The sequence below is a fragment of the Platichthys flesus genome, chromosome 4 (genome assembly GCF_949316205.1).
Source record: "Platichthys flesus chromosome 4, fPlaFle2.1, whole genome shotgun sequence".
NCBI lineage: Eukaryota > Metazoa > Chordata > Actinopteri > Pleuronectiformes > Pleuronectidae > Platichthys > Platichthys flesus.
Window position 1 is genome coordinate 6,182,790 of NC_084948.1, and position 23,248 is coordinate 6,206,037.

The 23,248-nt window shown below is 41.3% G+C and overlaps 1 protein-coding gene across 1 annotated transcript in view; it reads right to left on the bottom strand.

Moving 5' to 3' along the window:
* Positions 1–1,081: 1,081 nt before the first annotated feature.
* pik3cb (phosphatidylinositol-4,5-bisphosphate 3-kinase, catalytic subunit beta) overlaps positions 1,082–23,248 on the bottom strand; it is a 52,399-nt gene continuing 30,232 nt past the window's right edge. Inside the window, exons 6-24 of the mRNA XM_062385411.1 lie at positions 22,003–22,182; positions 20,912–21,079; positions 17,258–17,347; positions 16,222–16,476; positions 16,004–16,100; positions 15,736–15,866; positions 15,303–15,353; positions 14,209–14,397; positions 13,738–13,859; positions 13,323–13,466; positions 13,072–13,171; positions 11,532–11,728; positions 10,973–11,082; positions 10,711–10,789; positions 8,985–9,152; positions 8,764–8,887; positions 8,531–8,676; positions 4,699–4,831; positions 1,082–2,766 (exon numbers count right to left, since the gene is read on the bottom strand). Coding sequence (XP_062241395.1) covers positions 2,629–2,766; positions 4,699–4,831; positions 8,531–8,676; positions 8,764–8,887; positions 8,985–9,152; positions 10,711–10,789; positions 10,973–11,082; positions 11,532–11,728; positions 13,072–13,171; positions 13,323–13,466; positions 13,738–13,859; positions 14,209–14,397; positions 15,303–15,353; positions 15,736–15,866; positions 16,004–16,100; positions 16,222–16,476; positions 17,258–17,347; positions 20,912–21,079; positions 22,003–22,182 — 2,622 coding nt within the window. The 3' untranslated portion in view covers positions 1,082–2,628. The remainder of the gene's footprint in view (positions 2,767–4,698; positions 4,832–8,530; positions 8,677–8,763; positions 8,888–8,984; positions 9,153–10,710; positions 10,790–10,972; positions 11,083–11,531; positions 11,729–13,071; positions 13,172–13,322; positions 13,467–13,737; positions 13,860–14,208; positions 14,398–15,302; positions 15,354–15,735; positions 15,867–16,003; positions 16,101–16,221; positions 16,477–17,257; positions 17,348–20,911; positions 21,080–22,002; positions 22,183–23,248) is intronic.

Sequence of the window (23,248 nt, forward strand, 5' to 3'; positions counted from 1 at the left end):
TTTTAAGGACAAATTTAAGGTCCTTGACTTGAGTATTTTTATTTTTGCTTGCTACATTTCAGACAGAAATTCTGAACTAAAGGATTAAATTAGCTTCACCTTGACAAAACACAACAGTAAAATGCTACTTACACATTATTGCAGCAGTAATCATAATAATCAAGTAATATATTAATTAATTAGTACTAAGACACTCGCAGTGGCCAAAGTTATTATCACTTTTACTTTCAATACTTCCCTGTTTGCATGTTCCCCTCGTGTCTATGTTGGTTTTCCCCAGGTACTCAGTCCTGGTACTCAGTCTTCCTCCCTCAGACTGGGATTAGGTTCATTAGAGACTCTAAATTGACAGTAGGTGTGGATACCAGAATGAATGTTTGTTTTGTCTGTAACTTGTTCAATGTCATCTGGGATTGGCTGCATGACCCCATTACCCTCACGGTAAGTGGTATAGCTAATGGAGGGATACAGTACATACATGGAACACAGAAAGCTTATTCCTCAAGACTGTGTGGTATGGGAGGAGAAGAATCTGTAGAAACATGTCCTAAATTGATTTTGCAGTTGCTCTGGTCTCTTGAAGAGTAAGGATTTTGGAAACCGGAGCTCCCCCAGTCACGGTGAGAAACTATATCTTATGCTCTTGCTTAAATTGAACATGATCACATGAAGTTTTCTCTGTAGAAATGAGTGTCCTGTAACTGAGCCACTGACTCTAACTAGGACTTTGCAGCCTGAGACAACTGGACAGAAAGTTGTTTGACACTGAAATCAGATGTAACCTTGTGTTACCTCACGATTCCATCCTTAAGCCTTACCTTTGTTCAACTTCACAGAAAAAAAGGATTTATAGTTAACACTCAGCTGGTTTCCTCAAGGACGATATGAACAGGTACAACGTTCCTGTGTTCCTGTGGTGCAAGCATGCAAAAATAGGTCTGAATGTTCTTCTGGACAGGAACCAATCGCTATTCATCACAGTGCTCAAATCAGAGACACAATCTGTGAAGCTGCCCCGAGTTGGCCGAGGTCACACAGCCCACATCTCTGGCAATAAATAGAGCACAGGCGGAACAGCAGCCAAGTGGAAAATAACTTTAATAAAACTCCTATGAAAACAAAAACCAGCAAAACAATAAAAGCCTGTATATTTGACAATATCCAGTGTCTGAGACATTTGAAGGCAAGTGGTGCGAAACACAACGGCATCACACATAAACCAACAGACAAAACCAGTACAGGCTCAGGTCTGTGCCCAAGGTTTTATATAATAGGATATGGTTCATATACTCGGATATTGCACGAAAATCAAACACCGTACGTCGGAACGGGGAAGTAGTTTTGCATTGCAGTGTAATGTCCCTACTGAGACCCCCCCCCCCCGGCCTACACTTGCTCGTATAAAAACAAATACACTTAAAAAGAGAGCGGCACATGTTTGCACATTCAATTCTGAAGCAGATCATTAAAAACATAGTATAAACCTTACAAATGCATTTTCTTTTTTGTTTTGGTCCTACCACGTTAAAAGCATCAGTTATTTCTCAGTAAGTTTATTCATCATGGTTTGGGCGGGCGCTTTAAAAGGCTGACATACTTATACACTTAATGTTGAGTGGGGAAGCGACAACTCACAGGGGATCACGCTTTGTCCAATAATTCTCTGATATGAAGACATTTGAAATGAACAATGCAAATTGTCATTTCAAAATAAAAGATACTTAAAATACAACCGAAATATACGTCTTTCTAAAAACATTCCAGTGTTCAGTGGACCAAATGGCTCAAGGGTGTCTTTTTCTCTAATAAATCCTTCTCTTTTATAATAATTTTTCCCTCACACCTTTAATTTTTGTGGGCTTCTGAAATAGTCTGACATATAGAAGCCTGGTGATATTCTTAAATGGCAAAAGAAACAGAAGAATTCATAAAGAAAATACAATCTTCCCGCAGTTTTGAGGCACACTTTGAGACAGCGAAACTGTTAAGATGCACTTCCTGTGGGCGTTGGGCACATTCTTTTTAAGACGTGGGGTTGTTGTGTCGATTTTTTTGGGACTTTTGACATCTCTGCTATACTTAATGCAGTCCAGGGGCCCATTCAGAGTCCATGCATGCAGAGTCTCAAATCAGCCACCAAAGTTTCACCAAATTCGGCCGCTCCGAAATGTGTTTTTTATCGCCAGCCCGCTGCATAGGGACTGGTTCAGGTTTAGTGTGGGCAGAGTGGGTGCTTCAGTTCCCTTCCTTTGGCTGTGTGCTCCAACAGCTGTTGTCCCTGTGCAAAATGAGCAGCGACGTTACCCACCATGATTCCACAGAAATGTCACAAGACCATGAATTTGGATTTTTCCGGACGCACCAGGCCGGTGTGAGTGATTCCAGGTGAGGGGGGGTGCAGAGATTGAGGGTATGTGCAGTCTGGGAGAGTAGGTTAACCCTGCATGTACGGTACATTGGGGCGATCTGCTCATGTTTGGGACACTCTGCTAGATTCCCTTCTTTAAATATAGGTGGATGTGCCACTGTCTCCTCTGTCACATTTCCTCTCCCTCACACTCACACACTGTGTCTTCACTGAGTCCTCTTGGCCCCAAAACCCCGGTACTTTCAGGGGCCATAGCTGCTCTAGGACCGGTTGTCTTTCGCCACGTTGTGGGCCATCCAGTTGACTTTGGTTGTCCAGCTCTCTCTCAGGGCCTCGTCAAACTTCTGGCGAAACTGCTTCAGTGCCTCATCGTCTGTTTTACCTAGAGCCAGTGAATCCTGAGGAGGGAGGAATTGTAGGAGAGAGGGAGGATTAGTCAGGAGGATGGAGAAGACATGAGGAAGTTGATGATTAGTTTTTTTCATATGGATATTTATAAAGCAACTCTCAAACAACATAATCTCTTATATATACATACATGTATTAAAGAGTCTGACTAATATAGAGTTTTGGGGGCTGATGCTGATATTAGGGAGTTAGAACAATTTTCAATACTTAGCTGATATACATTAGCAAAAATTCCTGAGATGCATTTATCAAACCCTTGTGACAAAGAAATGTAATTGATTTTAGAGTTTATCCATAATGAATAGAATAAAACATATATAAACATAAATACACATCTTTTCTTCACTGTTTAATGAGTAAAATAATGTTTTAATTAATTAATTGGTGCATATTTACAAATATATATAAATAAATAGATCACTGCTCAGTGATGAAAACTGGAATGGTCAGAGAAGTTACTCATCAAAGATACACAATTATGTAAATTGATTTGCTATATGTTGGCTTGGTTAAAACAGTGACATTTATTTGTGACTTTGATTGATGATGAACTATTGGACTGGTCAAATTGGGAAGGTTGTGTAGTCCTGGTTCTTGTTAACAGGATATAAACTGGTGTTATGGAAGCTATGTGAATCGGTGTTTGCTGTAGGATCAAATTTGAGCAGTTTCTTGGCAAATAAAGGAGCGTTGAATGGACTCGAAATACATTTTGTTTGAGGTGGAGCCACAGATGTACAGACATCTTTATCTGGATTTATTTAAAAGTGAAGAAAACTTAGAAATGTGATGATTTTCAAGCAACTTCTGGAGTTGCAAGACATTTCTTGAGGCTGATTTAGGGATATTTTTGTTATGGTTGTTAGGGGTGTCGTCATTCATCTGCACACCCTCATTCACTGCTACATTTTTAGTGTTGGCTTGTTGTGTATTCGTGAGAGTAAAACATGTTGACATATGCTAAAAACACTTATGGTTCTTGCCCTCTGGACACTCAGACATTCTCAGAGAGTCCACTAGATGTTTGTCTTATTTACTCTTTACCTTTTGGGGACGACCTTTGACCTAGGGAATCGTCTCTGACCAACTAATGGATGGGTTCAGAAGGAATGTTCTTGACCAGTGTGTCTTCATGTTCGGACACAAAAACGTGCCCTTATTTAGTCAGAAATCCCATGTGGGATGTGTTTTACCTGAAGTCATGGGTGGAACCAAACTCCCTATATATGTGTGCTTTCATCCCCTGCAAGTCAGACTTTCACTATTGGCTGTGTGTTTCCGGGTATCTAAATGCCCGTCCCGACCTGTAATTTCTTGTAATAAACTTTGTTACACTGAAACTACTGGGTCCTCGGAATCCTTCCTTCATCATCAACAACTTCTACAACATCATTGACCTCTCGGCTGCATTAAATATACGATAGGCTTACAAAAGAAGTCAGTAATGCCAAAAAGAACAGAAACAAAGGAGAGGATTCTCATCTAACCTAAAGCGTTTTTAGGTTCTTCAATGCATTTAGTAAGTGCACTTCCCTTCTGTGCATCTTGTCTCTAAGCAGAACATGGACAAATTGTTCACATGCCCCCTCTCTACCTCCACTGAAAATTAAGTCGTCAGTTGTGTCCCATAAAGTCTATAGCTGTGTCTTAGGAAGTGGAGCCGGTTGTCCATCCAGCCAGAATGCTGGTGGTTTGATCCCGACTCCTCCAAGTATGCTTGGGAAACACTAATGCCCCAAAAGGCTGTGATTGATGTGTGACAGAGAAATGGTTGCACATATATGCACTGTATGAATGTGTGTGTGAATGGTTGAGTGGCAAAACATTTCTGTAAAATGTGTGTGTGAGTGAGTGAGTGAGTGAGTGAGTGAGTGAGTGAGTGAGTGAGTGAGTGAGTGAGTGAGTGCATATGTGTGCTGTACCTTTAAGTACTGGATGTCTTTGACTGAGGTGAGCTCAGGCAGTCCAGCAGTCAACATGAGTGCAAACAGAGTGATGAATAGGTTCCCGTTCTTCCTCAAGATTAGATAGGCCTCCTCACAGTACTGACGGAAACTGCAGAACAGAAACAGAAACACACACATACCATTAGTAAGATTTGACATTCACAGATAATAAACATGTATACACATACCTCTGTTGACTGTGACCGTACCCCAGGGGGCTGAGGTCAGAGGTGACACTTTTGTATCAACAAATCAGCTTATCAAGAAGAAAAAAAAGATTTCCTTGTTTCCAAATTTCCCCTGACTCACTGCACCCTGTCTCTGTGTCAGTGAGATGGTGCGTTCAGTTCCTGTTTACAGGCTCGGGAATTTCATTCTGTGCAAGATTGCCTAATGTCTTTCTTTATGATAACTTCTTTTATAACCTATTATTTAGGATGTCAGTGATATAGGAGAAACTTAAAACCAAATGAGCTGAAAAATGGATCTTCAGCTACAAAGGCTGTTTGTGGCTTGAATGTGCTGCAGGTCTTCAAGTCAGAAGTTATGTCTCCACCAGGGTAATTCCACTTCCATCAAAACCTTTTGTGTACGCGTTTACTGCCTGGTGCACAATGTACCATTTACTGAACCAACATATGCCACATTTGCTGAAACAGTAACTCACCAACACTGCTTCTCTGACACATAAACAATTTTGAGTATAGATTATTTTCTTGCTCTCACTCACAGAGTATCAGTAAGACAGAGAGCCTCCAGAAACCATGCTGTGAAGGTTCTGAGGTGTTGGGACCACTTGGCAGTTTAAATGTCCAAGGAGCAGCGTGATGATTATACATAATCCATTAAGTCAATGTGATTCCAAAGGTAATGACCTAAAGAAGTTCTTAAGCCATCACCAGATCTCCTCCAGTTCAGTGTGTAACAGCCTGGGTAATGTTTACAGTGGATCGGAACTTCTCTACAACACATCGGTGAGATCATTTAGATTAACTACAGAAAGTACTGATGCTGTGCAGGACCTGCCTCCACAAGTTTACACTCCTGTGATACCTTTATGGATGTAGGTCATTACAACACACATTATTGCAGGTATCTCAACTTTCCCCAAAGGAATTGTCCACTTGGTAAACAGTGTGCGCTCCAGCTGTGTGTTGCTATATGATACCACAGCAGCGGAGACACATGTTGAGGGTTGAATTTATGTGATTTACCTAAACTACCAACTCTAAATTCTAAAACAACTGACCCCTGTGTGTGAAGCATTCCCTCCTTTTAATAAACTGCAGCTTATTTCTCTTCTTAAATACAATGTTCATCAGTGGCTGAGCTTCCTCTGCCACCTGCTGGTGAAAGAGGGTGCTGCACTGAGATCAATTTAGCCTTTTTTTTATGTCAATGGAGCAGTGCCCATTCTAAACCTTATCAGGCTGGAATGGGCTGCTCTCTCGTCCTGTGTTGATAGTGTAAATGGACAAACAGTCAGTGATGCAGAGTTCCATTCATCCAGTTTATCTGCACTAAAGATTTCATATTCAATGCTTTGCTTAAAATGAAACTGAATTTGCTTTATTACCGTTCACATGAGGTTTATATATAAATAGAAATGATTCACTAAACTAGTGTTATTTTTTCATACATTGGATGTCGGCTATTTCAGGTCTGTTAAGCAATCAGCACAATTTTTTCGCCTATCTCCAAGACAAAAATAAAAAGCTCTGTACAGTGCCTTGCATAAGTATACACCCCCCTTGTACTTTTCTACATTTTGTCATGGTATAACCACAGATTAACATTTATTTCATCGTGATTTTATGTAATGGACCAAAACAAATTAGTCCATCTTTTGGAAGTGGGGGAAAATATTAAATGGATTTCAAAATTATTTACAAATAAAAATCTGAAAAGTGTTGAGTGCATATGTATTCACCCAATTCAAAACAATCTGGTGCGACCAATTGCCTTCACAAGTCACATTTGCAAGTCACATACTTAGTAAATAGGGTCCACATGTCTGCAATTTAATCTCAGTATAAATACACCTGTTCTGTGAAGGACTCAGAGTTTGTTATAGATAATTTCTGAACAAACAGCATCATGAAGACCAAGGAGCTCACCAAACAGGTCAGGGATAAAGTTGTGGAGAAGTATGAAGCAGGGTTAGGTTATAAAAAAATATCCAGAGCTTTGAACATCTCACGGAGCACCATAAAATCCATCATCAGAAAATGGTAAGAATATGGCACAACCGCAAACCTACCAAGACAAGGCCGTCCACCCAAACTGAAGAGTCGGACAAGGAGAAAATTTATCATAGGAGCAACCAAGAGGCTCATTGTTACTCTGGAGGAGTTGCAGAGATCCACAGCTGAGGTGGGAGAATCTGTCTACAGGACGACAACTATTAGTAGTCTACTCCACAAATCTGGCCTTTATGGAAGGAGGGTGGCAAGAAGAAAGCCGTTGTTGAAAGTGAACCATAATAAATCCCATTTGGAGTTTGCCACGTGGGAGTCACAGCCAGCTTGTGGAAGAAGGTGCTCTGGTCAGATGAGACCAAAATTGAACTTTTTGGCCTCAATGCAAAACGCTATGTGTGGCGGAATCCCAACACTGCCCATCGCCCTGAGCACACCATCCCAACAGTGAAACATGGTGGTGGTAGCATCATGCTGTGGGGATGTTTTTCTTCAACAGCTACAGGCAAACTGGTCAGAACTGAGGGTAAGATGGATGGAGCTAAATACAGGGAAATCCTTGAAGAAAATCTGATGCAGTCTGCAAAAGATTTGAGACTGGGACGGAGGTTCATCTTCCAGCAGGACAATGACCCTAAACATACAGCCAGAGCTACAAAGGAATGGTTTGGATCAAAGCTTGTTCATGTCTTAAAATGGTCCAGCCAAGGCACAGACCTAAATCCAATTGAGAATCTAAGAATTGAAAATTGAGGTTCACAGACAGTCGCCATCCAATCTGACTGAGCTTCAGCTTTTTTGCCAAGAAGAATGGACAAACCTTTCCATCTCTAGATGTGCAAAGCTGGTAGAGACATACACCAAAAGACTTGCAGCTGTAATTGCAGCGAAAAGGGGTTCTACCAAGTATTGAGTCAGGGGGGTGAATACTTATGCACCTAACAGACGACAACTTTTTGTTCTCATTATTGTTTGTGTCACAATAAAATATATTTTGCACCTCCAAAGTACTATGCATGTTGTGTTGATCAAATGGGAAAAAGTTTATTTAAGTCTATTTGAATTCCAGTTAGTAACAGTACATAATGGAGAAAAGTCCAAGGGGGGTGAATACTTATGCAAGACACTGTAGTGCCGCTCAGTAAAAGCAAACATTGACAAACATAAATGGATTCTGTAAATGTTTTTGCCAGGATGTAGAGATCTGCACCTGTGTCTCCTGTGACTCTTTGATCTATTACTGCACTACATCAAGTTCCATCTATGGTTTGTACACTAAACCCGAAATGGCAAATAAACATCACCATATGCTCGCACAGATAAATGACCTCTACTCGTACGACATGAGCTACATTCTTGTCCTGGTTACCATGTTCTCGACAGCACAAAGACTGTCCTCATTGAGTAGACAAAATATTACACAAGTTATCAACAGCTGTCAAAATAATGCGAAACCGTTCCGCAACTCCACCACCGATGATCCTACGGTTGAATGAGCACTTCTTTAACACGGTTTCAACACACACTGAAACCTAAACTGAAAGTAGGATTTACTGCCTTAGTCTTTGGCAGAGGCTGAACATTAAAAAGACAGACACAGTTAAACAAACCTGGCAAACTTCTCTGTGTATCCCGTCTTCCCCTGCTGTATGACGTGGATGAAGTCGTGTGTGAGGATGAATGGTACGCGCTCCCTCTTGATGCCAAACTTGGACTTGAAGTTGCCCAGGATGTGGCCGAAGTCTATGTGGAAGAGCTGACAGACAAGAGAGCCCGTCAGTGAACACTGTGGAAGCTGGAAAACCAACAGAGCCTGTATCGTTTACACAGATAAATGTCTGACCTGTCCAGTGCTGCGGACCATGATGTTGTCACTGTGACGGTCTCCGATGCCCAGAACATAGGTGGCTACACAGTAGCCTGCACAGGACAGAGTGAACTCCTCAATGGCCCGTTCCAGAGCATCACTGTTGATACACAACATACATGTTGGATACACATGAGCAGATTTTCACAGACTTCAGTCAGTGCAGTTCCTAAGAGCTTCAGTCATCAGCATCTTACCCAGAGTTTCTCTCCTTGAGCCAGTTGAGCAGAGCGTCCTTGTTGAAGGCGGCAGCCGCTGCCACGTTGCTGCTGGTCAGCTGGATGTTGGCGATGGTGTCTGCTGAAGAAACGACCTCGATCAGCCCTGCCCGATCACCTGTCGCTAGGCAACCGTACGGTACAATTCTACATATGCACAGGGAAAAGAAGCAAAGAGCACATAAATACATTGTTACTTCTTTAAGTCATGTTTCACAATTATTGCTGCAGTTTCGATTGCTGACATTTCCTGAGGAAAATATGTATACAGCCTGGTCAATAAAGGCAAATCAAATCACACATTTATTGCAAATGCAATTTTGTTTACACCTGAAACACTGCATAAACTGTATTTATGGTTATAACTATTAAATGTAGTTGTGACAAACAACTACTGAATGAAAACTGTTCCATTCCAAAAGCCATTGAAGGTAGGGACAATAAATTATCCGCTGATAAAGGGAAACATGTTCCTTCTCATTATTCTGATAATGAAAATTGAAAGGTTCAGTGTGAAAGATTTAGCTGAAAGGAATGTATTTACAGAAATGTTGTGTGAACATCTAAATGGTACAAATAGTAATTTTCTATACCTTAGAATGGGCCTTTTAAATTTAAATACTTTATATTAACATTAGGAGTTGGTCCGCTCTACGGAGGCCGCAAGTTTTTTTTAACTGCAGTCCAAACTGGACAAAACACCTTTTGAGTTTTTATGACATCTTAAGGCTACCACAGGTTCTCTTCAATGTTTGGAAGGGTAGGGAAAGGGCTATTCGGCTGCAATGTGCAACTTCACCACTAGATGTCCCTAAATTCTACACACTGAACCTTTAAACTGATAGAGCCGATCATTTATATCATGTTGCTATGCCAGCGGGTGACACACAATTTCATACTGGAGAAACACATGATCTACAGAACATATAACATTTTCTGCTTTGCTCACTTCAACTGACTTGCTTTCACTTTTGTCTCCACAAGATGGCACCAGCTGTTCATTCAGCAGGCTGCAAGATTGCGTGACCTGGATTAAATTTCCTCACAAAAGTTCAAAGTAATTTCTAGATTTCATTTGCAGTCTGACACAGGTTTAATGGAAACCAAATGCCTTTAAGCCATTTTTGACCCAGCTTGATGTGATGTGATGATGGCGCTGATTTCCAAGTAGCTAAAGAACTAAAACGACTGCAGGTGGACAACAAAGCTTAGATTCGGGAGGTAAAATACATCAGCAAGACATCACCGAACAAACCTGCATCCAACGCCCCATAGTGATTTTGTCTTAATCTTAATGTCCCCTCACTGCGTTCAAGCTCTGAGCCCAGGTCCCTGTAACCTGAAACACAGTTCTGGAGCTCAACTGTCAAAACAGACCCTGAAGTGCTCAGCTCCAGATGTGTCAGTGTATGACGAAGAGAGAAAAGGGGTTTCCAAACGTGTGGATCTGATTAGGATGTAATGAAGATATTGTGTGTGTGTGTGTGTGTGTGTGTGTGTGTGTGTGTGTGTGTGTGTGTGTGTGTGTGTGTGTGTGGACATCTTGGGTGTAAAAAGGGTTAGAGGTCAAACTAGCATGGGGTAATTTAGTGTCTCCCCCCCCTTCGCTGCACCCCACCAGAGCTTCCCCTTCCCTACAGAGAGCAGGAACAAACAGCTCGACAAGGTCTGTCGGTTAAACACACACACAAGCACAAAAACTCACCTGAGGTCCAGATTTGCCTCCTTCCACAGCAAATCCATCAGCCTCAGAATCTGGAGAGTCAACATGTCCTGCCTTAGATCTAAAAAAAGGAAAGTGAGTGTGATATAAAAGTTGTTAATTTTAAAAGGGAAACATTTACTCAGAAGATGGAAAGTGATTTCAGATCATGACCCCACAGTATAGTTTGCCCTCCTCCTCCCACTTCTTCTTTGTACCTTACTTCCCAAAGCTTCCTCTGTCCCCCCCTCTATGATCCCCCTACCGTCTCCGTTCTTGAAGATGATTCCCAGGGTGTCTCCCCCCATCAGCTTGTTGTTGTAAACAAGCCAGAGCGGCTTCATCTTAGAGTCCATGTACCGACACCTCTCCACGCTGATGAAAGAGTTAAATAGGGACAGGGAATGAGGCCATATACATGAGAACAAGGGCTTGTCCACACTACCGCTGATAATCTTAAAATGGATTTTTTCCCTCCATTAAAAAAAAAATCTCTGTCCACATGACCTCAATTTAACAAAAGTGAGATTATTTAGGAGGCTTTTCTATTGTCTTTTAGTATGGGTATATCTGCATCTGTTTCGTCAACAGTGGACATGAGAGAAGTAAGCTGTGATGAGATTATTCCCAAAAGGCTCTGTTTAACATGTAGATGCAGAAACACAGAACCTGTTTTGAAAATCTGAAATTTGTAAGGTATTTGTAAAAAAAATTCAGAGACTTAAAATGATGATGGCCAAAATCGACAAAGTTCAGCAAAATATCTGCATTACTGTGGTCAGGACATGTAACTCTCATACTCCGCAACATCAGAGTTGTCTTACTTAATGCCAGACAGCAGGACACTGGGGTTTAGAGGCGAGTGCAGGTCGGACAGAGTCTCTGAGTAGCCACTCTGCCTTAGACAAGTCATCATGGCCTCCTTGGTCAACATGGCCTCCTTGGTCTTACTCCGGGCATTTTTGGTGGTTCCCAGCTTTATCAGCTCATTGACTGACTTTAGTTTACTCAGGGCTTCCACCTGGTGGAGTCAAAAGATGCAGCATGTTAAGGTTGGAACAATATTTTCCTCCACCAATGAGGTTAAAGTGATAGTTCAACCAGAAATGGAAATTCACTCACCCCTATGCCAATGGAGGGGTGGGTGAAGTGTTTGAGTCCACAAAACACTTCTGGAGTGTAGCAGCTCCAGAAGTTTGAAGACATGAGACATAGTGACCCATCTTTAGACATATTAACACAGCTTGCCTCCATACTGCTTTTATGGTATAATCAAAGTGTCTGCAAGCCCAGACATTCAAATTCGATTTGAAACAAGGTATTTCCATCGTGTTTTAAGACTAAAAGTCCACCAGAAGTGGCTAAGCTAAGGAATATTAGCATTTAGGGTGGCCCCTGAATGCAGCCGACATTTATGCTTAAAACAAACGCCGTTTAGAGTTTATTTTAAAGTATGGAGGCATGTTATGTTTTTTTTTTGTTTTGATTTTCTTCTGAAGATATCTCATTAATTCTCCAATTGTATTGGATTTGGCTGCAACAGTTTATCCCTGAAACTGCAGAAGTGTTTTGTGGACTCAAACACTTCACCCAGCCCCCAATCAGCATAGTGGTGAGCACATAATTAGTGCATTTTCATTTCTGATTAAAGTATAAATTTAAGCTTTCATTTTGTTTTTCTGTTGGTTAGCAAGATTATGCAAAAAACTATTGGACAGATTAGCACGAAACTTGTTGGAAAGATGCGGTATGGGCAAGGGAAGAAAGGTGCTTTTACATTTCATTTAATTTCCCCGAATATAATTTATGGATCTTGTTTAAGGGACTAATAGTTATAAGTGTGTGAAATTTGTTTGGCTTCAATCTAGTGAAGTTAAATGTGCTTTCCATAAGGGGACAGCTGGGCTTTGGTGGAGGTTTGAACTCTACTCAACGCCCTTCTAGATCACTTGTGGTAATTAATTGTCCCTGTTTATACCATATTATTGAGTTCATTCTCCTTAAACGTGCTATATAAGCATTGCAATCCCAACCCACTGTGCAGGCTCTTCAAAACAGGAAATGGAGAGAATTACTGCTCTGATGAGGAAATAGGAGGAAGTGTCCAGAGTAGTGACCGTCAAAACTAAAGGTTAACGGTCAATGGGGTTGCGTTGGTGTCCCTGCGAATGGTTAAAAATACCATAAATAAAGCCCTGACACAGATAACAATAGACCTCAGTTATTCTGACATCACAGTAAGGGCTACAAGTTTCGTCAACGTCTGAGGCGGAGCTATTGAAATAAAGAATGAGATATGATACAGAAACATGTGTGAGATCATGTGTGAATAAATCTAAAAGAGAATGTGTGTGTGAGATATACCTGTTTCTTTAGAACCTCAATGTGAGGGATGCTGCCTCGGCAGTAGGCTTCCAGGATGAGGGCAAACTGGATTGAAACAGCTGGCATGTGGATCTCTGACCTGTAGAGTGCAGCAGAGAGACAACAGTCTCAGAAATTAAACCTCTCAAGACTCGGCTGTTGCTGTTGATGAAGGTCACATCTTTTACTTTCCAATGCACAAACGTGTTCGCACACTCACACACGCAAACACACACAGAGTCTATACAAACCGCAGGTGCCAGAAGAGGAAGTGTCCGATCTTGCGGTTCCCCTGTGCACGCTGCAGCAGGAAATGGGTGAGGGCGCAGTCATAGTAAGGCTCATAGCGCAACACCTGCACCAACTGCAGGAGGTACTGTGACAGCTCCTCCTCGCTGAGGGCACAGAGAGTAGGGTCAGAGAAGCTGTTTGATTGTGTAAGGTAGCGCTCTAGCTTCAACATTCTATTTTATTTCAAAGTCTTTAGGTAAATTGTAAAGGATTACGTGCCTGTGTGCTCTTCAGGAAGAGACAACACATAGCACGCTACTGACAGTCATTCATGGATATATGCAGCACACGATTTGAATGCAGGAGCTTGAATATGAGAGGAAGAAAAACACTGTATTGTATAAAATCTGTGTGCGGGAGGATGCACATATTTACCTCATATCACGCAGACAGCCCACAGCATATTCTCTGACATACTGGTCAGGGTAGTTAAAGTCCAGAAGCTCCAGGGCGTCCCTGGGACTCAGTTTGGGCCAAATCTGAAGAAGTGCCTGCAGCTGAAACAGAGATTTTGATATTCTTCAGTTTTAAAGCCGATAATAAAAAAATGTATGGTGTTTTATTTAAATAATAATTTCTATCAATATAAAATGTTTAAATGCTTTATAAACATCCTATTCTCAATAGTGGAGACAAAATCCTCATGTTAATTTGGCAAAAAACGACAATAAACGTTGTGACAATATAAAATTTGTAGAACTAAAACTGGTACAGGCAATATTATTTCCAGGCTGTTTACAAATATTTATTATATTTAAAGATATATTTTTAATATGAGATACTTTGAGTGGGAAAGAGATGAATTTACTTCACTTAGGTGGACAAACAGTGAACACACTGGCTAACCTGGGCCATGTCCTCGTGTTTGCTCCACTTGACAGAGAGCAGCAGCTTGGGAAGCGACTGAGGGAAATTCTCGTGGCAGTCATGGCGTAGTGTCCAGATTAAATCCTTCTCGTTCTCACACAGCTGGGAGAGCGGGTCACGCTCCATGATCTCCTTCAGTTCTATGTGGAACTTCTTGCCCCCCCGACTCTGTGACAGAGGGATGATGGGAGGAGTAGTGGTTGGTTGTGGGGTTTGAGAAGGAGAGGATTATAAAGATGTGGTGGAGAGAAGAGTTGATAGGAGGGTAGATGAAGATAAATTGGAAGAAGAAACCAAATGTGGAAGGTGAGTAAGACAAAGATGAGTAGCAGCAGTGACTGAGAGCAACCACAAGATGGCAGGAGTGTATCAAAGTGTCCTGACATTTCTAATCAAATGACTTTTGAATTAAATTCTACAAGTCTTTAACCAACAGGACTGACACTGAGATGTCTCTGTTTAAAACAAGTCATATGTGAATCGATTAGAAGTAAACATGAAATGAAAACAAACTCACATGCCCTTAAATGCAAACTTTCTTTAGAAAGGAAAAACATTAGCAGAGCTGAGTGAATCTGTTCATACAGTAACAAATCACCTAGACTAACTTGAAGTGAGTGATAATCCTAGTTTCCCACATACACCTCACATTAAAAGTGCTGCGTTCAGGCATGCCCGCTACATAACAGGATTACATAACAGGCTGCAACACACCCAGGAGTATGTTTTTTTAAAAGGTTGAGGGGCGGATAGACAGGAAAACATACAAGTAACCTGATTAGAGCCTCCAGTTTTGATTTGTACTGAACTTGTTTTTTGCTGCTACACCGTGCCAAAAATCACAACACCGGGGTTTCTTAAGAAACTAGCACCCTGCGTTTGTTTGAGAGGCTTTACTTGCATGAGCGCGTCACAGTGTGAGCAGTGGCTGTTTGATGATGGTGCAGGCTTATTTGTTCCAGGACAACCGGTCACAAATATGCCATCATGTTTTCACCCTGTCTGCACTTGTATGTGCTCTCAATGCATGAAGACTTTCAGGCACGCCCACATGCTTATCCCCTTACACTCACCATGGGTGCACAGTCACTTGCTCGGACTATCTCTGCAGCTTTTTCCAGTATCTGTAAAAAAAAAAGAAAGGAAAAAGCAAGGGGAACACCGTATCAGTACAAACACACACACAGATACAACACTGACAGCTTCAGTGCATTAATTAGGCAGAGGAGGTCCTGATCCTCTCATGCAAACAGCCACCACTTTATCATAATCACTAAGTACTGTTATGAGGAGCACTACGCCACCATGATGGCAATGTCACCTGCAGTCAAGTCCCAAACATCCCATCCACTTGTTTATGGTCAGTGTTGTACAATCACATAGCAGTAACTTGGTCACGTGTCTTAATATTCAAGCTTACTGGGATTTTTCATTGGTCTAACCGCAAGTAAAAATATGTCTATGAGAATGAGCTGAACCAAGCTCTGTGAGTGACGGCTGTCTGACCTTGTCGAAGGGAGGGAAGATAATAGGGTGCGACGAGTAGTCTGGGAAGTGGATGAACAGTGCTGTGGCGTTCTCAGTGTACGGATTGGTCTGAATGGTTCCAATGGGGTTCAGCATTTCTTCAAGTTCATCTGGGCAAGGCAAAAACAAACAGACACACACTTGTTTGTTGCGATTTTACAGCAGGGTGCAAATCACTGGATAAACTAATTTAGATTTTATAATATTTGTGGACATAAAATTACATAAAGGGTGGGTGGGTTTATACCAGGAAAGGAAGACCAGCAGTGCAGGTTGATATCTCCGGTCTTCAGTTGGCCTTTGTAGTCAAACACCATGGTATTGACCCAAGCTATAGGGTAGTGCTAGATGCCAGAGAGAGAGAACAGAGTGATATTATATATATCTATATCATGAATCAATGATCCTGTGAAGATGATGTATTTGTGGAAACACTGTCGGTCGGAGTGCGAGCCTGTCACTTACCACTTTCCCTGCCTTGCGGATGGTCTGGTACTTGTTAGTGTGAGGGTTTTTGGTGGACTTCTTATTCTTGACCTTGTCCATGACGGCATAGATGGCGAAGCAGAGGCGGGTCATGCGGGGCAGATCGCAGACGGAGATTTCAAACTCCAGGGTGCTTTCTTTCCACATGTGGTCCGAGCGCCCGCTGCTCTCACCGCTCACCGCCGGCTTGCACAGGAGCTCTGTGCCGTGGAAAAGCCCCGCCCTCACCTGGACCTGAGTGAAGAGGAGGGGAAGGTGTGTGTGTGTGGAAGGGCAGCAAGGGTATAGCATCCTTGTTTTTATAATCTTGCATTAAATTGAATATTCTTTTACAAACTATCCTGTTTCAGCTTTTTCAGACAGAAGCGTTTATTGAGAAATACATTTGGGTGTCAGTTGAACCATAGGATTACATTGTAGCCAGCAGAGGTGCTACTGGACCAATTCAAGAAACCAGTCATTTACACACACACATACATTTCGGAATATGCCTTTAAGCTATTGTTTTTGAGTCACAGCAGCATGTAATAAAACTAATAAGCTGCCTTAAGCCTTAAGTCTGTACATCTCCTCAAATTTTCCAGAGGGTCTGTTTGGCTGAAGTAAATGTCCGAGTCAGCTGCTCTGGATCAAGCCCCTGGTAAAATGTTGAGAAGTCAGTGAGCTCATGTGAGAATACAGCAGGAAAATTCACAGTGAGTGAAGGGGCGCATTGATGATGTTTCTAGTAAGCGATGGTAGCAAAACTGGAAGAATGCCAATTTCTCAGGATTATAGAAGTGTCATACACGTAGAAGACGCTGACTATCTCCTGTAGGCTGAGAGGCAAAATACAGGACAATTCTTTGATCAAATTCTCCAGAGTTCATGTCTTAAAATAGCTATAATTTGAAACAGTTTTTACACTGCCTAACTCAATGTACGCCATCATGGGTTATTACCGTCAGTGGGAACTGTGCTTGCATTAACAGGAACATAAATGACTCTTTCATGAAAGTGGACAGAGCGGGTTTACCTTGGCCGTCTCCTCTGCGTTCACCTTACAGGCATTCACAAGGACTATCTTAAACGGGCTCGACACGTCCCACACACACGTCTGTACTTGCTGAAGAGAGAAAGTGAGAGGAGAAAGAGACTTGCAGTGAGTGAGCAGTAAGAGCATAATGCAGTGTAACACGCATGTAAACAGACGCTGCTTCTATACACACGTTTGTACATCTATCTTAGTGAGGACACATTAAACGTGGGCTAGAAGGAAGGACCAACCAAAATGTTCTTACTCTGTATGTTGTGGGTTCCAAATAGTCCTCACAAATACACACACACACACACACACACACACACACACACACACACACACACACACACACACACACACACACACACACACACACACACACACACACACACACACACACACACACACACACACACACACACACACACACACACACACACACACACACACACACACACACACACACAAATGTGGGGGAGGTCAGGCGGGTCATTCTGATGTCAAGCCAAGTGGATTTGCAAGCGTCAGCAGTCAGCAGGACAAACAGCATCACATGACGTCTAGAGGCTATGAACATGACTAACTAACACACTTCTCCCACCTCTCTCTAGTGGTGGATGTGTGTGTGTGTGCGCTGATGCGTTTAAACCCTCATGCGAGTGTGGGTAATTTGACTCTCGATATGATGCTATTTTTGTGTCCGCAAACACAACAGCTTCAGGTACTGTACCATCACAATAACACTTGCTTCCCTCTTTTTCCTTCTCTTGCTTTTTTTAGAGCAACTATCAGTCAGCATTCCTGCAACACAACATCCAGTAACAGGTTCCTTTGTTAAAAATAAATCTTTCTTCCTGTCACAGTCAACTAAACATTTACAGTAATCTTCTTACTTTCTGACCAGTCTGCTTCTTTCCACTTCCTCAACTCGACAGGTTTATTCATAAATAACACTTTCAGTTACAAGTACTTTAAAAAATGTCTAAGCAATAACGCGAGACAAAATAAACAAAACCCTCTTTCTACTCTTATTTTTTTTCCTTTTCTACTGTATGTAGTCCTCTATTTCAAGTTGTTTGTACATGTATTGTCATTTCTTCCTTGTTTTGTAGTGTATTTGTGTATTTATGTTCTCCTAAAATTCAATAAAATTTTAATTGCAAAGAAAAAGAAGATACACTATCAGCTACGTTTAGAGAGCTTCTTGAAAAAAGGACAACAAATTAGTCGTCCTGTTTTCCTCGTGATATTTATAAAGGAGTGAATCTAACAACAGAGGCTCTTTCATCTCTGTGTCTAAACACCAAACTTGGAACGAAACCAACAGAGGATGTCAGTGAGGCTCTGTCCTGACTTTAAAATCTTCTAATCAGGTCTATTAGAAAAGTCAGACCAGAGAAGCCACTGAAATTATGCCGTTATTGGTGAAACATGATCTTGTTCCATATTTACAGTTCGACACCCATTTGATTTTGAGCGAGCTGTAAACATGAGCGATATTCACCAGAGGAAAAACAGTGTCACATTTGTCTCGCCAGGAGGAGACGAGGGTTGAAAACAGGAAAAACATGCAATGAGATATTTCTGTGTTGATGAAAACACGACTCCTTGAGTTTGCAGGGCACATGGTTTGGATTATGGTTCCAGTCGAAAAGACTAAAACTGTCAGACATTTTGTTATTGCCTACAGGGTACAACATATAACACATGATCACGACATCCATGGTTCAATCTGCAGAGACACGTAGCCTCTCTCTTCACCCTCTCCCCCCACATTTACTGCTTCCCTCTGCACTGACGTTTATATAAACGCAATAACACCAAACAAAATTTCGACAAATAGTAATTCAAGAATCCATCTTCTTAAATGTAAGCAGAGAATGTAAAGATGGACGAGATGAACTGTACTCCGGAAGTGAAGACAAAACATCTCATTCGCCCCTGGTGGCTGGCTGAATAAAAGTTGATAAACCCTTCCTCATCCATGTTGAACATGCTGAACACATTTAGGTACATGTCAAATCCATCTTTCTGAAAGAGATCTTTCTGTCATCGTAGAAATCTCTTAGTGGTGGAATGGACCACGGTTGAGCCGTGATCTGTACAGATCAACCCCATTGGCTCTGAACGCAAATGGATCGTGGGTTTTATTGCAGTTTACATATTAGTGTAAAATACAGTTTTACCGTCGCTATGTGGATGGTAACTTTATGGACAATAACACAAGTGCGCGAGATGGCGAGACCAAGTGACTATGAGGCAAATAGCACAGAAAGCTCTACAATAAATTGACACGCAAAATGCTTAAAGAACTAATTTTAAGATATATTGTTATTTGGAGAAGAGTAAAATTGTCTGGTTCATTATGAAACTATGATCCTAAAAATGATGGATTCGTGGTCATTTTTTCATTAAGTGTAGTTTAATTAGTTACTAAAAATGTGGTGAAATGTCATGATTGACAGCTGAGAATGACTTCCAATTGGTTTAGCTCTTATATCGGTGGGACCTTGTAACCTTGGAAACGTTCATATCCAGCATTTTTTGACTAAATTCCTGGATAGAAGGAGGAAGTGCAGAAGCGTTGTTCATATTTTGAGTATGAACATCAGTCTTTGATGATTTCTTGTCTTCTGGAATAGAGAAGTTTTGGAATATTGGTTTGAAAAATCATGATACATTAAGACATAACCAGGGACAATTTCAAAGACAAACTGAAAGATTAATCAAGAAAATAATTAGCTGATTACTTAATAATAAAAAATCACTAGTATCAACCTAGAAAATATTTAAATTGTTTTCAGGAAACCATGGGTACTACTATTGGACGGAAGGTTAAATCTAATTTAAAATGAAAAAGAGTGGATTTGTAATTTTTTTTTACAAAATCCTTAAATCATCATAGATTATGAAAAACAATTAACATTTAGTTCATCTATACATCATATTGTCCAGTGAGTTTATATGTTTTAATCAAAACATTTGGAAGTGAGGTAAAATTGAAGGTTCATTTTACTATTCACCAACAAACACTTCAAGCATAATGTGGGGTAAGTAAGACCAAGTTATGACACTTGTCATAACTTTTCAAATTACAAGTGTAATAGGTTTCATATGATGGCTCCCACCTGTAATATTTTCAGACTATCCAAACCACACATGACCATGGTACGTTGCATTGGCCAATTAAAACCGCAGGGGAGTCGCTAACGAAGGCCAAAGAAAGTCCACCTGACATTTAAAACGTGGACGCACACATCGAGGGGTGTTTTCACCGTGCACCTGGCAGCAGCAGTGAGGGGGTGGTTTCCGAACACTGCCTCATAAAACGACAGGTGGCAGGTCCCCATGTACATGTTTACTTGGTAAACCTCCACAGCTGCCTCATTCAGGGCAGGTGTATCAAACTGTGGAGCTTTTACTATATTGGTTACACAAGAATAGAACTCAGTAAACACTTGCAGATATTGAGTGATCCCTGATCAAATTTGCAGGCATGAGATAGATATATGAGTGACCAACAATAATTAGACCAGGCTAAAAATAGTATGTGAGGAGAATTAACAATTTAGTTACATGTCACATCAGTTGACTTGCATACTTGTATATCCCCGATCATCTCAGAACAACATGAGATGTTTCTGAACTCACCGTGGGAACCCTTCTCTTGGGAGGTAGTGGTAAAGGTGGGTTGGAGGACTTGCGGCAAACCACAGCTCCGATGGTGGAGATTTCCTTTTCAAACATGGCATTGATGGTGCTGGTGTGGACCAGGGTGAGGTGGGGCGACTCCTTGGCCTGCATGCACGTGCGGATATACTGCGAACAAGACAGGACAGGCATGCTTTTTAGCCAAGTGCATCTGTTAGCCTGTGCTAATGCAAAAAGCTGGATGTTGTTCATCCCCGAATAATGCCTGATTTAAATGTCAACTAGGCCCAATCTTGCTATGTTAAAGACAATGAACACAAGTCCTGGATTTTCCCTGACCCACACCACATGATCCTAAGTTTCTTTGTTATCCATTTAGTAGTCTTTGTTTAATGCTGCTAAATAAAAGACAGACAAAACAAAAAATCCAGATGAAACTATGACCTCCTTGGTGGTGTTAAAACTCTCATTGGTTACAAAGACATTTTTGTATGCTTACATTAAATTGTCCATATATTTAGATCAGGGGTCTTCAACGTTTTTCAGGCCAAGGACCCCACAACTAGGCAAGAGATGGAGCAGGGACCCCCTACTATATATATATATACAGTATAAAATTGTGTTTTATATTAAACTGGGCCTAGTGCCTTGTATAAACGTAGCTAGCCTGTTATTGTGCAATCAATACTAAGCTTATCAAATATTACAAGGGTTCATTTATTCATGTTTTTAATTTAAACATGTGCAAGGTACAGGGTGGCCATGCCACTGCCATTTATAAACATACATCTTGCATACAACACTGAGCTATTAAAGTAATTCACAGATTCATGTTTTTATTTTAAACATGCATGTAGAAGAGACAGTGAATCCTCAAGCCATCTGTGGATGGCACACATACGCCCACATTAGTGAGATGTCAGACCCTGATGTAGCACACAACTTATCTAACCTTGGACGGATGGAGGTTGTCCGGCAGAGGGTCATATCAGCCTCACAATATGTTGGATGCATGTAAATGTGTATTTAAAGATATTTCAATTTGTGGGAAAAAAATTGACAAGACACTAGTCTTCTGTGTAGCCACTGACCTTGTACTGAATCAGTGGGTGGTTTCCACAGAGGAACTCCTGACACTGGCTGAGCCTCAGTACATACTGACTCTTCCATGCCTCCTCCTCAGGGCCATGGGTTGTCAGCCACTTCTTCACTGCCAGCTCCATCAGCTCTGTAGTGGTGCAGGATGATGGCACCTTCAGGCTGGCTGAGTCCTGCAAGACACGAAAGGAAAACAGAGACTGTGAGATTGAGTAAAGTAACATTCTTATTTTATTTTTCAATTTTTGTGTTTACAATGTGACTCTAACCTTTGAAATAATAACTAACAGATATGTGGTTTAGTCAAATCATGACTTATATATGTCACAAAAGCAGACGGGGAAAAAATGAGAGAACGTACAGGGCTGAGTAAAAAATATAATCATTTGGATATGTGTACATTCATGGCTGAATGAAGTTCAGAGTGAAATGTGTAAAATATGATTCCCTCACTCACAACCACAGCCAGGCCGAATGTTCTGAAAGCCATACACATACTGACTGCTTTATGATATTTATAGCACAGCACTGACCTGATACCTGAGAGGGAATTCTAATTTCCCGCATGTCTAATACAAATGTCATCCATTAATAATTAACATCTAAAAAGGTCATGGCTACAATATTTTGGAACTACAGAACCAATAACTTTGTGCTATCCACACAGAGACCCAGCATTTTACAACATGTCTCTGATCTGAGGGGGAAATTATTTTCAGATTGCAATGCAGTGAGTTAACCCACCGATTAGGCCTGATGATGTCAGTGAGAAGGTTCACACTGAAACCCTGTCATATTCACTTGACAACAATAAACCAAAGCACCACGCTTCCTGTCTGTAATGAGCCTCATTGTGTCTGACCTCTCAAACAAGACTTCCTGGCAACGTCCACCTGAGCACAGCGGCACAGATGGCCCGCTCTTGTCTGTGTGCGTTTGTGTGTCCATGATGTTCATCAAAACTGATATACAAGAGTCTGGAGGGACATGACTATCTGTTTTATGATGAAATACTACCATCTCTCAAACAAGCAAAGAAACAAATAGAAGATGACAGAGAGTACAGAGTACAAGAAGAAGAAAGGTTCATTTTAATCAGTGCTACGGTCCCTTGAGCTCTCATGCTGATGTGTCTGTGTGTGTGTCTGTGTCTGTGTGTCAGGGATAATGGCATAATTTCACTGATGGTTTTGACCCACTTGCTTTAGTCACATGATGAGCTGTCCGGGCTCCGTCATG